This window comes from Eptatretus burgeri, chromosome 8 (genome assembly GCF_056783735.1).
Source record: "Eptatretus burgeri isolate ZD-2024b chromosome 8, Ebu_testis_v1, whole genome shotgun sequence".
NCBI classification, from domain to species: domain Eukaryota; kingdom Metazoa; phylum Chordata; class Myxini; order Myxiniformes; family Myxinidae; genus Eptatretus; species Eptatretus burgeri.
In genome coordinates, this window is record NC_140968.1 from 36,117,708 (window position 1) to 36,135,845 (window position 18,138).

At 40.7% G+C, this 18,138-nt stretch overlaps 1 protein-coding gene across 3 annotated transcripts in view; it reads right to left on the reverse strand.

The window, feature by feature from the left end:
• Window positions 1-18,138, reverse strand: part of LOC147021521 (striated muscle-specific serine/threonine-protein kinase-like) — a 178,242-nt gene that overhangs the window by 104,113 nt on the left and 55,991 nt on the right. For all 3 annotated transcript variants that reach the window (XM_085891534.1, XM_085891533.1, XM_085891532.1), the window contains exons 12-15: window positions 10,213-10,402; window positions 9,755-9,984; window positions 9,223-9,342; window positions 6,916-7,017 (exon numbers count right to left, since the gene is read on the reverse strand). In XM_085891534.1, the coding sequence (XP_085747660.1) occupies window positions 6,916-7,017; window positions 9,223-9,342; window positions 9,755-9,984; window positions 10,213-10,402 (642 nt within the window). The remainder of the gene's footprint in view (window positions 1-6,915; window positions 7,018-9,222; window positions 9,343-9,754; window positions 9,985-10,212; window positions 10,403-18,138) is intronic.

The window sequence follows — 18,138 nt, forward strand, 5'->3', positions numbered from 1 at the left end:
TATTTCTTTTTGAAAAAACAAAAAAAATTTAGCTTCAATTAAACTTCAATTGCATATAAAATGTAACATTAAAATTACAAATGGATTTGCAAAATTAATGTTTGAATTCTTGGTGCAAATCATGAAAACATGGCAGCTCACGGACATCATCGATTAAAACAAGCCTGTCTCCATGGCAACGTGTGGTGAGGTGTTTTGAATTGCACAGCGGGAGCTGGTTTGAATAACGTGGTGGTTAAGTGTTTTTAATAACATGGGGTGAGGTAATTTTAATAACATGGTGGTTAAGTGTTTTTAATAACATGGTGGTGAGGTGTTTTAACAACATGGGAGAGGTGTTTTTAACAACATGGCGGTGAGGTGTTTTAAATAACATGGCGGTGAAGTGCTTTTAATAATGTGGCAGTGAGGTGTTTTTAATAACGTGGTGGTGAGGTGTTTTAACAACATAGGAGAGGTGTTTTTAATAACATGGCGGTGAGGTGTTTTAAATAACATGGGGTGAGGTGCTTTTAATAATGTGGCAGTGAGGTGTTTTTAATAACATGGCGGTGAGGTGCTTTTAATAATGTGGTGGTGAGGTGTTTTTAATAACGTGGCAGTGAGGTGTTTTTAATAACATGGGGTGAGGTGTTTTTAATAACATGGTGGTTAAGTGTTTTTAATAACATGGTGGTGAGGTGTTTTAACAACATGGCGGTGAGGTGCTTTTAATAATGTGGCAGTGAGGTGTTTTTAATAACGTGGCAGTGACATGTTATTAATAACATGGCGGTGAGGTGTTTTTAATAACGTGGCAGTGAGGTGTTGTTAATAACATGGCGGTGAGGTGTTTTTAATAACGTGGCAGTGACGTGTTATTAATAACGTGGCGGTGAGGTGTTATTAATAACATGGGGGTGAGGTGTTTTTAATAACATGGTGGTGAGGTGTTTTTAATAACATGGTGGTGAGGTGTTCTGAATAACATGGTGGTGAGGTGTTTTTAATAGCATGGTGGTGAGGTGTTTTTAATAACATTGCGGTGAGGTGTTTTTAATAACGTGGTGGTGAGGTGTTATTAATAACGTGGCAGTGACGTGTTATTAATAACGTGGCGGTGAGGTGTTATTAATAACATGGGGGTGAGGTGTTTTTAATAACATGGCGGTGAGGTGTTTTTAATAACATGGTGGTGAGGTGTTTTTAATTACATGGTCGTGAGGTGTTTTTAATAACATGGTGGTGAGGTGTTCTGAATAACGTGGTGGTGAGATGATTTTAATAATGAGGTGGTGAGGTGTTTTTGATAACATGGGGGTGAGGTGTTATTAATAACATGGTGGTGAGGTGTTTTTAATAACATGGAGGTGAGGTGTTTTTAGTAACATGGCAGTGAGGTGTTTTTAATAACGTGGTGGTGAGATGCTTTTAATAACGTGGCAGTGAGGTGTTTTTAGTAACATGGCAGAGGTATTTTTAGTAACATGGCAGTGAGGTGTTTTTAATATGTGGTGGTGAGATGCTTTTAATAACATGGCGGTGAGGTGTTTTTAATAACTTGGCAGTGAGGTGTTTTTAATAACATAGCGGTGAGGTGTTTTTAATAACATGGTGGTGAGGTGTTTTTAATAACTTGGCAGTGAGGTGTTTTTAATAACTTGGCAGTGAGGTGTTTTTAATAACTTGGCAGAGGTGTTTTTCGTGACATGATAGTGAGGTGTTTTTAATAGCGTGGTGGTGAGATGCTTTTAATAACGTGGTGGTGAGATGCTTTTAATAACATGGCGGTGAGGTGTTTTTAATAACTTGGCAGTGAGGTGTTTTTAGTGACATGACAGTGAGGTGTTTTTAATAACTCGATGTTTTTCAGCTCCCGAACCACTCAATCCACTAATTATTTTATTATTCACAATTAAACATTTGTTCATCTGACTTCATTGTTTTATTATTCATCACCAATTTAATTCTCCGGACCAGTACTGGATTATCTTCCCACACTTCCTGCACTCCTACATTCATCACCTGGGAGAATACTTCTCACACGTACACCAAATACAAAGTAATGTTTGTGTGTGAGGAAGGGAGAGGGGATGCTTCCCCACTGCACCCACACTGAGACTGCCTGTTCAAGAGGTTGTCTGTCAGAATGCGGGTCGCGCTGGACCCAGTCATCCCCCGAGGTGTCTTGCAGCTCCCCATGTACTCGCACCACATGTTTCTGACACAACACTGATACTCCACCACCCATCTTTGCCATTCTAACCCCTCTCCCTCACTATATTCATTCTGACATAACTCTGCGTGATTGCTTCCCAGATTGAATGATGGTGCCTGTCTTATGTCTAAGTAAGTCTGTTTAAGGGGAATACGTGTTAGGGGTACATCTGCTCTTCTGTGTCTTTTGCCTTTTGCCTGCTTGTAAATACCTGCTTGATTAATTGCTTGTTGGTTGCTGGCCTGTGTAAATAAAGACAGCTGTTGCTTTGTAAATACATACAGTACTTCATAATTATCACCTTCTTGTGTGTGTAAATAAATAATTATCTTTCAAATCTGCGTTGTTCATTTCCCTTCTTTCATTGATCTGACATGGCATATACGTAATATATATATATATATATATATATATATATATATATATATATATATATATATATATGTATATGGAAGTTTTTTGCCCCACTGTGGCTGCACTCTCTGTTTCACTTGGCAGTGATATGAGCGTGCTGAGCGCGTGGACCCTCTCTCAGGTAGTTGTACCAACAAGTAGGTAATGCGGCTGTGGACGCGAGGACTCTGCTCAATGCAATTGCTTTTGCCAGCATTTGTGATTGCTGAACAACCCATTGGGCCATGGAGTTATCCATGGTCCAGGAGCCTCAGGATCGGTTTTGGCAGTGGGTTTGGGTACGCACTTCGTAAGCCCCGCACATGTGCCGAAACCGAAACTGACGTTTCGGGTGCTAGTTAAACCATCGTTGGAGCAAAAGAGATATATTCTGAAAGAGAGAGACAGAGAGAGCCCTTTTTTGCTCTGATGAAGGGTTAACACCTGAGATTCTCCCTGGTTCTATTGCAGGTTAGCATAACTCAGAGAACTTCTTATTGATTTGATCCATCGCTCTAACTGTCCACCGACGCAGATTGACACAAGCCTTCTTCACCTGCAAGACCAGTTCTTCATTCCACATCAATTAAAAGACTCTTGAACAGATAATCCATTTTGATAAAACACTGACTTTTTTTAACTTTTCTATTTTATAAAATCTGAAATGAAATCTTCTTTGAAATATTTACCCTGAAATAGGACCCAGGGATTACATTTACAAACACTGCACCGACAGATATTGTAAACATGAAGAGATGAGAGGAACACCGATTTATTTGCAGATATAAACACAAATTAAGACAAACTTATTTTGAATGTTGAATGAGTTTATCAATTAAACACGAATTGAGTTTTTGAAATGTTTTGTCTTCATTATTTGGTGAACATGCTCAAAAAAGCATGGAAAAAAACCATCAAGCAAATCACTTGATATTTGCTTTTCGTTTTCTGTACTTGCTCAATTCAACATTTACTACTGTCCAACAAAATGTGGTTCTACATGCACAACAATAACATCACCAATGATGTCTTCAAAGTGCGTGCGTGCGTGCGTACGTGCGTACATGCGTACGTGGCACACTCGCACGCGCTGCAATCCACTGTACTATTTTTTCGATATTTATGATTCTTGTGTATTTGTACAAGAATGGGTTGACTGACTGCCTGGGCACTGAGGTTGTGAATCTACTGATGTAGGTAATCTACGGATGTGGATCCATGACCGAGGTTGTGGATCCACTGTTTGGAGAGGTTCTGGGCTGAAAGGATCGAAACCTCGAGGAAGAACGGTGCCCAGCTGATGATCCGTACAGTTGGGAAAGTGTGTGTGTGTGTGTGTGTGTGTGTGTGTGTGTGTGTGTGTGTGTGTGTGTGTGTGTGTGTGTGTGTGTGTGTGTGTGTGTGTTTGTTTTTTGCTTGGGTGTGTGTGTTTGTGTGTGTATGTGTGTGTTTTTTTTCCCCCTTCACCGAAGGAGAGGACATTGTATTTGAGTCCATTTGTTTGTCTGTCTATCTGTCTGTTCGTTTGTTTGTTTGTTTGTTTGTTTGTTTGTCCGCACAGAAATTTCGTGTTTTTCTCTGCAACCACTTGTCGGATTGAGACGAATTTTCACCATTGGTGAAACTACACATGTAGAATGTTTCAATGATAATTATGACATAGGTCACATGGTGTGGCAGCCATATTGGAAAAACGGAAAAACTTTGGACCTCTATCTCTGAAACCGCACCAAGGAAAAAAATTGAAACTTGGCACATAGCAAGTACTCCTCGTGGGGAATGAGTGATTTTTTTATGACATCAAAGGTGCCTTCATTATGACGTCATAATTGTTGCATATGTAGAATGCTACATCCCATCAATATGAAAAATTTTGAGGGCCATCTCAGGATAAAATGGTCCACAGAAAAAAAAATTGATGATGTCATCGGTCACATGATTTGGCAGCCATATATATATATATATATATATATATATATATATATATATATATATATTTTAAACCTTCAAAAATCATCTTCCCTGAAGTGGTTGAACAGATCGAGGCAAAACGTTATACCTATGACCACCTGTCCATGAGGAGCAAAAGGTTCACACATATGATGTCATAGGTCACATGGTTTGGCAGCCATATTGGATTTACCCTAAAACCTATAAAAATACATCACTCAAAATAAGTCATGGCGAGGGTCTGCAATCTCTGATTGTTCTTTTCTTGTGATTTAATTATATATTTATTTTTGTGTGTGTTTGTTTGTTTTTGTGTGTTTTTGTTTGTTTTTGTGTGTGTGATATAATTGTTTGGAACAGTTGTATGGGAAAAAACAGAGATAGATGTTATTCTGGGCCGATCGGACTGGTTAATTCCATCAAAGGACAAATCTGAAAACATCACAAGTGGCATAAGATCATATCCCAGTAGGTTGCTGGTCCTTTGGTGCCACAAGAAGGAGACTGGCTTTAGCCCCATGGCTATAGTTCAGGGATGATCTTTGAATTTTGTCAAAGTGCTTGCACAAAATGGTCTCCAGCAGGATCTTAAACATCCACCATTAATGCAAGCAGATAGGCCCCCAGCTTAACTTGCATGTGATGGGATGACACACTCATTGATGAAATGGGTTGCATGGTGACAGTTTATTATCAGGTCGAGATTCAAACCAAAGTCAGAGAGATCAAAGGGAATGTGTGTGCTCTGTATGAACTATCGGGCCAGCAAAATCATGTTGTTGATATTTTAGCTGTTGTTTTGGTATTGTGATAATTATGTCAAAAGAGTAACTGACTTGCAAAGCCCATTACTTCAAGTGAACACAAGAACTTTTCCAAGTACGATCAGACAGTTATTTCGATCATGTCATTATGAGAAAATTTAAATTTCTGGGTATTAAACCCAATGGACTGGGGCCTGAGCCTTAAATTGAATTTTTTGACTGCACCATCAGCCATGACCTAGCTCTGCTCAGGTTGATGATAAAGCCAAGCTGGCCTGCAAAGCAAGCTGTAGCTTGTGAAGTTTCCTGTTGTCCTCGTGCCATTTTGTCTTCCCAGTCTGTTTGCTTTGTTCATTCATGAACCTTGATTCCATCTCGAAAATAAATAATTATTCTTTCCTCAATGCAAGTCTTCAATACCAGCTGTTGACCACCATCTCATTTCATCCCCCATCCAAAACCATGATCTTTTCTACACCTGTTAAACCTCCTCACACCAACCCCCCTCAACCAACCCCCACAATTTTTTCCACTTTTTTTCCTTTCTGAGAGCTTGCTTCTATAATCATCTTTTCCACCCCCTGCATTCTGCCCTACCCCTCAGCCTTACACACATCACTTGTTTGTGAGTCTCCAGTTATTTTGTCTCAGCTCTGCAGCTGGCATTTCCTCCTCCTCTTTTTGCTGTTCCTTTTGTTACAATGCGTCCTGATATGTTCTGTGTTCTCGCTCTTCCATAAGTAGTTGACTTGCTCTATTCAAAAATAAAAAGCAAACTCTCCAATCTTCCCCAGCATCCTCCATCATTCCAATTAATTAATTGAAAACCAGAACTACACACTGCCTATAGGAACTTTATCCATAACTCAATGCAGTACTCCTCTCCCCTATAGGCTATGGCCCCAACATCACATCTATCTCTACTGGATTCTATGGAATATAAAGCTCTCAACATTATTGGCATCTCCCATGATGAGGCTGAAGCACAAGGTCTGCTGCACTCACATTGCAGACAGCTAGATCAATGGCCTCTGTTTTATACCACCTCTTCTCCAATCCAGCTTTTCTGCTCTCTCAGCCCCACAACCTTCCCCAGCTCCTCTGGGACATACAAATTCTTTCAGTAACCCCCTCCTGGTTCAATTTCCCAAATCCAAGTTTCCACCGATCCCCACTCTTTAGTTCCTCTTTTCTCCCATTTGTAGAACCACCTTCCAGGAACGGTACAACCACACTCTTTTTTTTTTCTGAGGACTTCAAGCATGCAGTGCACCACCATCTCATGTCAACCCCGATCTCCACTGGAAATATGTTCGAACACTGTTAACCCTCCCTAACTCAACCATCTTCCTTGTGGGTTACGTCATTCCCTCCCCTCCTCTCTCAACCAGCTTTCTTGCTTGTACATTGCCTTGCTTTCTGAATTCAATTGTTATCCACTGTCAGTATGCTGCCTTTTTATCCTCCATCACTTCGCTCTTCCATGAGCCTAGATTTTGCAAAGAAAACTAAAAATGGAATCATGAACAAAATGAACAAATAATAGCTTGTTTCCAGGTTGGGATCAACTAAATAATACCACATCCCCCATTTCTATTCCCCATAAATTACCGATAAAGGAATGAATCTTCTTGGGTTCTTTCCAGCTCAGTGTAATTGTACGACTGGTCGCATTTTGAACGTGGACATTCTCCGGAGGATCAAGGGGCTGATCTGAAAAGGAAAGAGGTGTGAAAGCTGTGTCAAATGAGAACAATGAGAACACGCAGATCTGGGACATGGAGGCTGTCCTTGTGAGACTGCAACCCTGTCCCTCACATATTGTAATCCTGACCCTCACAAATGTGAACATTGTCCACATAATAATATAACAAAGAGCCTCACAAATGTTAACACAATTAGTAGCCGCAATAATGGCAGAACGAAATTATAAGCATTGTTCCTTCCTCATCACCAATGAAAATGTGTTCACAAATGCCTCTGTTTCATTTATGTTTATCAACCAATATCCAACTGTCCACATGTATACATTAAATTAACCAACTAGAGAGTTCATAGAACACCTTACCCTGCACAGTCTTGAGAAACAAGGACATGAGCAGGGTCTGCAAGCAGAAAATTTGACTGGTCATGATAATGTACAATTCCGTAATATTTCGTCCAAGTACTGCGAAACGGAAGGGGTTTTTGAAAGTGTCAACAAGGCGATTTGTGTTCTTCGGTGTTCAAGTATATAATTCAATTGAAAGAAAATAAATATTTTGAAGGTTGTAGAAAAATAAATTGCAGAAGTTTACCGCTGTTGATGCAGTGTCTTTTACACCACCTTATTTAACACGTTACATTCATTCTGCATGCTTGTTGTTTGTGTCCTTTATGACAACATTAAAAACAGTAGGTTTCCTGTTTGGAATGATTTTCAGTTTTGTTTGACTGCCAGACAGGTAGACAGGGTAAAAAAAGATGATCTCACTCCTCTCTGTGCACGTGTGATCAGGACAAATTCAGAGCCATATTTCTGTTAAACTGCAGGTTCGTTTTCCGATTCGTGTTCAAAATATAACATTCATTTGAAATTAAGTTGTTCCTCGATCATAAACTGACGTTTATAGACAGAAGAACGGACAGACAGACCAAGTGAACCAATTACTCAACCACAGTTTTTGCTTCATTTGCACGTGGTAATAATTGGATATTTTTACAATTGTAAAGGTTTTCATGACAATCAGGCAGCAGTCATTTAATGGACTCTTTGGTCAAGAGAATACAATAATACATTATCTGTACCTCCAAGAACAGTTCACAGTGAAATATTAAGTTTATAAGTAGTCTATAGCACATGAATAATAAATAGCGGCAATTCCCCTGCGCTCACCTGGTAGAACCAAGGAACCACTAGAAGGTGTGGATGACCTTCAAAATATATAAATATTATCCGATGGTTTAACAAACTTGTGAAAGCACCATGCAGAGATGATTCCGACGAAGTTACATCTAAATCGGGTCATTACTTTTTGAGAAGTCAAAAGTTGCGATCCCGGAATCATAATGACTTTTGACCTTTAAATTGGCCAAGTTAATATGCAATTTTGGGTGGGATTTTCAAGGCATCTGTACTGTAGGTCTTGGTCCTCAGAAGTTCTACAAAGTTTGGTGAAAATAGGACAATGTGTAGTTTCGGAGAAGAAAGGAAATACTTATTTTGGGGGATCAAACCTGGACACACTTTGACCCCCCCCCCCCATAACTCCCCTTCGACCCTGATTTCATTAATTCTATGAACAAACTTTGGTACATCACAGGTGATAAAGGTTGTGGTCAAGTTTCATCGAAATTGTGTGTATAGTTTCTGAAAAGAAAGAAAATACCTATTTTGTGGGCAACCCCCTGTAAATTCCTTCGGGCCCAATATTTTTTTAATGCATTGAACAAACTTTGGTACATACAAGGTGCTGAAGGTTTGGCCAAGTTTTATCGAAATTGTGTGTGTAGTTTCAGAGAAGAAGTTACAAGTTTTATGGACAGACGGGCGGACGGACGGACGGATGGATGGATGATGCGGTATCCCATAAGCTCCCAGGAACTATGTTCCAGGTGAGATAACAAAAAATAAACTTATGTTGAGATATTGCAATTTGCAGTTATAATGATTCAATTTCAGATTATTAAATTACTTTCATTCAGCAAAGCTAGAAAGTCTGGCGATATAAACTTTTCCAGAAGGTCATTCTGTGTTTGATGTTGGAGTATGAGAGCTTGGTAAGGACTGTGAGTGATGCTCAGACATGACAGGCAGCAGCCGTGACATCCCCAATGAAGATGGGACTTGTACCTCTCCCAAGCACATACACAAAGAGCACAATTGATTTGGCAAAAGAAGCAATGCCTGTTCCGTATCGGAATACAATAAAAGCTTACCAATAATATAAACATGCGCGTAGGCCGATGACTTGCCGACCTTGTTGGAAATGACGCATTTGTAAACACCACCATCTGAACGCTTCGCCAACTTAATGATCAAGCAAAACGTATCTTTCTCTGTGAAGGAAACAAAAGCGAGATTTGGTATCATTCCTTGGTGAAGACAAAGAAAAAAAGATTTCATGTGCATGCCACAAGTGAGCATAAACTATGTGAATCATAATAGTCAGAAATGGTAGCTTCAGGTGTAATGTCAATATAGAGCAGCCGAGGTTACGGAGCAATTTGTTCCTTGCATGCTCGAACAATGCGTCACATGGTGCCAATTTTGCTCACAGCAATTGATATACATTCCATTGTATTCATTGTCTGCTATCTGTAACAATGGAAGAGTGTGTGTGTGTGTGTGTGTGTGTGTGTGTGTGTGTGTGTGTGTGTGTGTGTGTGTGTGTGTGTGTGTGTGTGTGTGTGTGTGTGTGTGTGTGTGTGTGTGTGTGTGTGCGCGCGCGCGCGCGCCACTCTGACTCACGCTGTGTCATGGCAATGTTGCCACCCGGCTCAAGGCGCAGGCCATGATGGCACCACGTCACAGTGGGTCGAGGCGAGCCACAGACTTGGCAATGCAGCTTAGCTTGTCCTCCCTCCAGAACCTCCACATCACGAATGGTTTGGATGAAGTCAGGCAGGGTGAGCGTCTCCGTTTCCGGGTCAGGTCCCTCAGGTTCTTCAGGAATAGATGGCATTTTTTCCAGTTTTGTCCTGAAGGACACCGAGCACACGAGTGTCAGTCCAGATGGCAGAACTGGAGAATATATTGGGATGATCCTAAAACTACGTAAATGAAAAGGAATTCTAAAAAAAAACAAAAAACTTTGAAACAACAATAAACTACAAAGTATGAAAGAAGAGAGAAAGCATTTGAATTAGGATTTACTGAGCATGCACAACAAGCTGTACTGTAAAGTTTTTGAGTTACAACGGACGCACATTGGAGACACAAGTGTTGCACGCGGTTCTTCCACGTAAAGCTCAGCGCTGCACCGAACCTCGCCCAGGTCGTTCCGTGCCACGACCAAGTATTCGCCCTCGTCCTCACTGCACACGCGACCAATGATCAGCGAGTGAAGGCCTCGATCGTGCAGCACTCGCAGTCGCTCACTGTCCTGCACCGGTCGCCCTAGGAGGCCATACCACATGAGAATGTTACCATCCTGGAAATTAATCCTAACCATTAGCGGACGCTCCAGAATAATTGAAATAATCCGATAGCGCATGGACCATGGATCTGCGAGAGTGTGACATCCATATCCATCTGAACATTCAATATATTCCGAGAACCTCACAATTCTCACATCAACTTTCCATCGCTCTGCGTTGAATCTTCCATGAGCCTTCAGCTTATATCTGCATAAATCTTATTTATGAAATTATGCATCCGATAAGAATGCTTGTTAACCTGAAGTTGTGCATCAGTCGTGAAAATTAGTAGAATGAAAAACCCTTCCATTAAAGTTAAAGGGAAAGGAACAAAATGGTGAATCAATCCCCATGTTCTCAAGCCGAATACAAACCCACTTGGGTCTCACTTTGATGTCCATCGATCACACAGTTATTACAATTCCCAATTCTCTGTATTCCTTTACATTCCCTCAAAACACTCCAGTAATTCATTGTAACAAGGTAGACATGGACTCATAGAGGGTCGTAATTAAACATAAATATTTATACAATTACAAAGTCTCATTTGGATTTCCTCCAGTAGATAAATGACTGTTTAAAAATTTTAAGCAAGGAAATACAAGGGACTTGCACAGAGGAAGAGGCCATTTGGCCAATCATGTCTGTGCTTTATCCACAACATATTGATTAAATCTATCAGTTTATTCAGTTAATGTCACTGGAGAGGGGTGGGAGAACGGTGGGGCACACGGCGACATCACCAGGGTTTCTTTTTTTATGGACAAAGAGGGTTGTATCGTGAGGGATGAGCAAACATCGACATTTTATTTTTGACAAGATCCTATCTTCGACAAGACATCACAATCACGAGACAAGCACACAATCACCCGTCCATATACCCAAGCTACCTACCGGTCCAGATAATGTCCCTGTAACCCTCTATCCTCAATGCGATCCCCGATTTTAAGTGAAATTTCCGTTTTCAAAGTCATTCACTCGGAGAAACGCGATGATTCACAATGTAATACAAGGCCACTTAAAAATCCTGTTTCTCATCGGTGATTCCACTGAAATGCCTGTTGGGAGGGGTGTTCATAATTGTTACACTGTAATTAAAGGAATTCTTTTTTAGAGATTCTTTCCAAAAGCATAATTTCATTTCGGGTAGCCCAAAATTCTACAAAAGGCAATAGGGGAAAAAATATGACAAGGAGATATAGTCTTTTCCAAATACTATATGAAACGTCCCCCCCCCACCCCCACCATCTCGACATCTTTTCCATACTTTACAGAAATAAATCTTTTTAATACAAATTTTATGGGATACAAGTTTATATTCTTATTTCGTATAAGTACCAAGTACTCTATTTATAATTCAAATGGTCTGATCACGTCTGATGGATTGGACAGCTCGAGGAGTAAAGTGGATGAGGTTGACCTCAAGCGTCTTGGAATTACTTTTTGAAAGAGAATAAATGACTTGCGTCAAATGGCCTCAAATTGAGCTGTGCACCCACATCTGTGTTGCCTGAAATACGTTGAAACACAAATCTGGTCGGGTTAAGATCAATGCTGATGAGGGAAACGATTCCAAGGAGCAGTGATGGATGACTGTTAAGGTGGCAATGATTAGTTCCTTGCATACTCGATGATGTCACAAAATAGTTATTGTCTGAATCATGATCGGTAAAAGAGGGAGACAATCAAAACCAGGAAGCAGAGTTTCCGTGGACAACGAACGATCTGAAAGACGCCATTACAAGCACTGAATGGGCTGTTACAACACTTACTAAAACTGACATTCAAAACTTATGTTATATAAATCCAAAAATGCAAGCATAGTGATCATGCTTCACTAAATCCTGATGTATTTATATTGGATATACATAGACACTAAATTGTTGATCAGTGATTCACAGCCAAGAAGGACATTTTGAATGGTCACAGACTCATCGAGAAGCATGCACATATGCATGTAAGACAAGGACATTAGTAGACATCATTATACTTCTCCATGAATTACAAGGACCTCAATAGACCATGAACAAATAAACACAATATCTCAGATTTGAACATCAATCCCAATAATGTGAGCTACGTCCTCAGGTGGGAATGCCAAAGAGGCCCAGATGCAATTCTCAGCGTGAGTACTGTCGGACCCCGACATTTGCGGTTCCATTATTCGCTATTCATAAAATGCGACCCGTTTTTACATTCGCGGACTTGTGCTTCATATATTCATGGTTTTTTTTCGTGTTTTTTTTGCTAGTTTTCACTGGCGTATTCATTTTTTTTTCACATTTTCGTGGTTCTTCACGGGGGGTTTTTTCGCGTTTTCATGGGAATATTCATGGTTTTTCATGGGATTTTTCATTTTCCCTTATGAATCTTGAACTGCCAGGAACCTATCCCCCTTTTTCCATTGAAACAATTCCCTGACATTCGCAGATTCAACATTCGCAGCATTTTTCAGGAATGTATCCCCCACGAATGTCAGGGTCCAACAGTACATTCTCGTTGGTTGTTATCGCCATTTGGGTTTCAGGAGGTGGGAGGAAGTTCTCCCAGAACTCAAAATCTCCACCTCCTTTTTGGTAAAGGATCATGATTTATGAACCAAACTGTGAGATTTCGTTCTCACAGCCTCGTTCTAAGGGCTCTTTAGAATCTTCACCAAACCACTGAGAGCCTCCACTTGTAGCCCGTTTGAAGTGATATTCCCCGGAATGATTTTTAAGTGCAAAGTAAGAGTTGTCTTTATCATTCCTGTAGCTCCAACCATCACCGGTACAATTCCAGCTTTCTTCAATTTCCAAGTCCTCTTGACCTCATTTTTCAGATCCTGGTATTTGGTCATTTTCCTGATTTCTGCAACATTTAGTCCAGTCATTGGGAACTGAAACTTCAATCAAAAATGCCGACTTTTCCTTCTTGTGTTTGAGCACTATCACCGGATGTAATGCTTTGTTTGCAATGTCCACACTTGACAGGATCATCGCACTATATATTCACTTTTTTTGTAGACAAGCACTATATATAGTGGGGCAACATAGCATAACAATTGTGCATTTTGTGAGGAAAGCACCAAATTTGGCACACTAGGAGCCTAACATATTATGAACAGATTTGGATATTGGGCCATCTCTAATTCAGCCGCTGATGGCTGTGGCAGCCATTTTCCACTGCCATCAAGAATTTGAGATGGCCCAATATCCAAATCTGTTCATAATATGATAGGCTACTAGAGTGCCAAATTTGGTGCTTTCCTCATAAGATGCACAATTGTTATGCTATATTTAGCTAAGCTGCCCCACTAATATTCATTTTCAAGGATCGGATTTGGTTTGTGTTTCCATGATTGTTCTGGGACCGGGATGTTGAAATGTTTACAGATGTGATTACTTCACAGATGCTGTCATGTCTTTCTGTGTACAGCTCTTGTGACATGAGTTTTTTCAACATCCCAAAAGGATACTTTCTGTTTCTTCCCCACAAAACCTGTATATGTCCGATTGGCTCAATCCTGCCATTTTCTTAAAAGCATTAGTGTAATGTCCTTGGTCTTGGGCATTGATGATTATCCGTTTTCCATCCCAACTAATTTGACCTCTTCTTAGCCATTCCAATGAACCTTCCCTGCTAAACTCTGTCCTGTCAAGCCCTTTTAAAAAAATCTTCCTGCTCTTTTGTCATTCTGCCATTTGTCACAGTATATCTGCTGATATTTCTTTTTGTATTTTTTTTTCTTTCTTTGCAATTATCATTGGGGCTGTGTTTGTTTCTATTTCGTTTTCCTGTGTAGTATCCATAATTTGCATGTGTTTTGGAAGTTTGTTGCTAAATGGATTAAGGATCCCTTTTCTGGTTTGTTATTTTCTTGCTCGTGTACATATCTCATCCGATAGTCTGTTGAGCTTTTCACATACTCTGCTAGTCCTATGCACGATGTTCTGTGCACTTGGTTAACCTCCATCAAATTACCTCCTCCTCCTCATTGTCTCAGTAAGTACAACCTCAGTATGCATTGGTTTCTGTCAAATATCTTCTGAATAGTTCGAAGTTTCCTTGTTTTGGTGTCTAAATTGTTGATCATTCTGGTTGATACCTCCATTTGCAGGTTATTCTCAGCCTGGAGCTGATGATTAACAGGTGAATTTTATGTGGTTCTGCATGAAACTCAAAACTTTCATCTGGTGGGCAATTCCATTGGCCCAAAATAATCTTTAATCCGTTGTTGACAGCGTAACAGTTTTTAACATTTCTTGGGACACCAAGCATCTGCAGGGCACTCAGCAAGGACATGTACCACTTCAACAGCCTGGAAAACAAGTTATAAAGCTTTCATTGAACATCATTATTGAGGCAACAAACACTTTTCTGTAGGTCCTGTACTTTAGCAATGACCTGTGATCATCAGTGGGTTATCAGTCGACACTGCAAGGTCACTCCATGGGTTTATTATTTCAGCATTGTAGAAAAGCCAGTAACGTCTATCTGTACAGGGTTTGCAAGCACTACCCACTGCACATTGACCTCTCATGTTAGCCAATTATAAATAACGCACCTGGTGGATTTGCATCTGCAGTGAAGTTGTGTACAGTATTGAGTTTGTTGACAATCTCATCACGCAGACAAATGTAATTGTTACGGAACTCGTATATTCCCCCCCCCCCCCACCAAACTGAATGCACTGCTGTGGATTCTTCTTTTTATAATACGAGTTCCCTTACAAGGAACTTCAATGCAGGAAGGGGTTATTAGGCACATCAAAGCCTGAGTTAATATAAAAACCTGAGTGAAGACTCAATAACTCAGTCGGCTGTCACTGTATAAGTGATGAGGTCCTTGGGTTTGAGCTTGAGTCCTGGGTTGAGTCAGAATATTTTTACAATAGCCCCATGCAGGAATTTATTCCTGTTTGTTAAATTTCTGGATGAGATTTATCTTCAATACACTTGCACCTACACCTACACCTACACACACATACTGTACATAAGTGGGGTCTGCCGAGCAGGTACAAAAGATGTCGGCCATTATAAAGCTTGCAGTGTTTGTGTGAGTAATTCCTGAGGCTATCCTGAAGACTCAATAGCTCAGTGGGCTGTTGCTGCATAAGCAATGAGGTCCTTGGGTTTGAGTTCTGTGTTGAGTCAGAATTTTTTCACACTAGCCTCTTGCAGGAATTTATTCATGTTTATTAAGTATTTATATTCTCTACCGGTCAAAAAGTTTTAGAACACCCCCATTTTTCAGTTTTTACTGAAATTTAAGCAGTTCAAGTCCAGCGAATAACCTGAAATGGTACAAAGCTCAGTGGTAAACTACCAGAGGTTAAAAAAAACAAAGTTTAGATGACTAAAAACTGAAAAATAATGTAAATTTCAGAGTTGTTAAAAAAGGCCCTTTTCAGGGAACAAATAATGGGTGAGCAACTGCAGCTGTTCTGCAGCAATGGAAGTAAATTAAGCCTTGACAGTTGAAGCAAACAATTCCTAAAGGTGTCCCAACTTTTGTTGATTAGTTACAAACCCAGAGGTCTGTATAAAAGCAGTGTTGGAACAAACTGTGTTGCTGCACCCTCTGAAGCATTATTTGGACAATATTGCACTGCAGGAAGTAGTATATTGCCATCATAATGGCAAGAAAAAGATAATTAACAAAGGAAGACAGACAGACCATGATAACCCTTAAAAGTGTAGGTCTTTCCTTCAGAGAAATTGCAAAACAAGCCAAGGTGTCGGTGAGAATAGTTTCCTGCACCATCAAAAGAAACTTGGAAACTGGAGGAAACGCTGACAGGAAGAGGTCTGGCAGACACAAAGCCACAGCAGAATCAGAAGACAAGTTTCTGAGAGTTAACAGCTTGTGTGATCGGCAGCTCACAGGAGAGCAGATTCAAGCACAGCTCAACACTGGTCGAAGTAAGGAAGTCTCAGTTTCAACTGTGAAGAGAAGACTTCAAGCTGCAGGTTTGACAGGTCGAGTGGCAGGAAGAAAACCATTGCTAAGATGGCAAAATAAGGAAAAGAGGCTTGCCTGGGCCATGAAGCACCGCGAGCGGACTACTGAAAGCTGGAAGGTCTTATGAATCGATGAATCAAAACTTGAAATCTTCGGTTCATCACGCAGGGTTTTTGTACGCCGTCGAGTCGGCGAAAGGATGGTTCCTCAGTGTGTGACACCAACTATCAAACATGAAGGAGGAAGCGTGATGATCTGGGGCTCTTTTTCTGGATCGAGAGTTGGCGACTTGCACAGAGTGACTGGCACCCTGAACCAAAAGGGCTACCACAGCATTTTGCAGTGCCATGCAATACCCTCTGGTCTCTGCCGAGTTGGTCAGGGGTTCATTCTACAGCAAGATAATAACCCAAAACATACCTCCAGGCTATGTCAGAACTACCTTATAAGAAAAGAACAAGACAGTAGGCTTCAAATCATGGAATGGCCAGCACAGTCTCCAGACTTAAACTTCATCGAGCTGGTTTGGGATGGACTGGACAGAAGGGTGAAAGCAAAGCAACCTACAAGTGCAACACATTTGTGGGAACTTCTGCAACAGTGTTGGGAAGAACTTTCCGAACAATATTTGATTTCCATTGCAGAAAGAATGCACGACCATATATATATATATATATATATATATATATATATATATATATATATATATATATATATATATATATATATATATATATATATATATATATATATATATATATATATATATATATATATATATATATATATATATATATATATATATATATATATATATATATATATATATATATATATATATATATATATATATATATATATATATATATATATATATATATATATATTGTTGCGGATTCGCGCCCGCCGGCGTGCTGACGGCCACGTAACTCGAATCGCGGCACGTCGCCCACCGGACGGACAATCCAGTCGTGACCCTCTCGGACTAACGCCGGGAACCAGTCACGGGTGGACCTTTCGGTCTCACCGCGATCGAGCCAATCAGCCCCCGCGTGGGATAGGGTTGCTCGCCAAATTCGACCTACCTAAGTACCCACGCGGAGGGTAGACCGGGCGATCGCACCTCGCCGCAGGTCGACTTCGGACACGGGCCACTTAAGCGACCCGTTCCGTACTATCGGGATAACCGAGCGGTGTTATTTGTCGACCTCGACGGTTCGATTAATTATCGGGCGTATTCAGCCCACTACCAACCCTTTACGTGAAGCAAGATGAGGATTCAATGAAAGAAATGACGAAGCGAAGCGGGAAACAGTTCAACACAAAGCACATTTATTCGCGCTGAACGGAAAGCACACATATACAATTACACCAAAAGCACATGTAAAAGGAGAAGAAACACAATATTACACAAAAAGCAAATATAAAAGAGAAACACAATGCAGAGCTATCCGACTACCGAGCACACGGCAACACTTATACAATTTTACTTCACAGACGGCGCCGACAACACATACCCAAAACCACGGAAAAGAACAGAGAACCCTCAAGGATGAGGCGGGCCTGAGGCCGAGACCGGGTCGGGCCTACCCGTCTGGTGATGAGACGCGGAGCGGCGATGGTGCCTCAACTCCGCGGGCCTCGCGGGCAGTGTCTGGTAGGGGGTGGGAAAGGGGCCCCCTTGGTCGCACTATCTCAGCGCGGGGGGAAACAGGAGGGGGTTGCTGATGCTCGGGGTATAGAGGATTTTTATTGTCCCGCGACGAGCGTCTC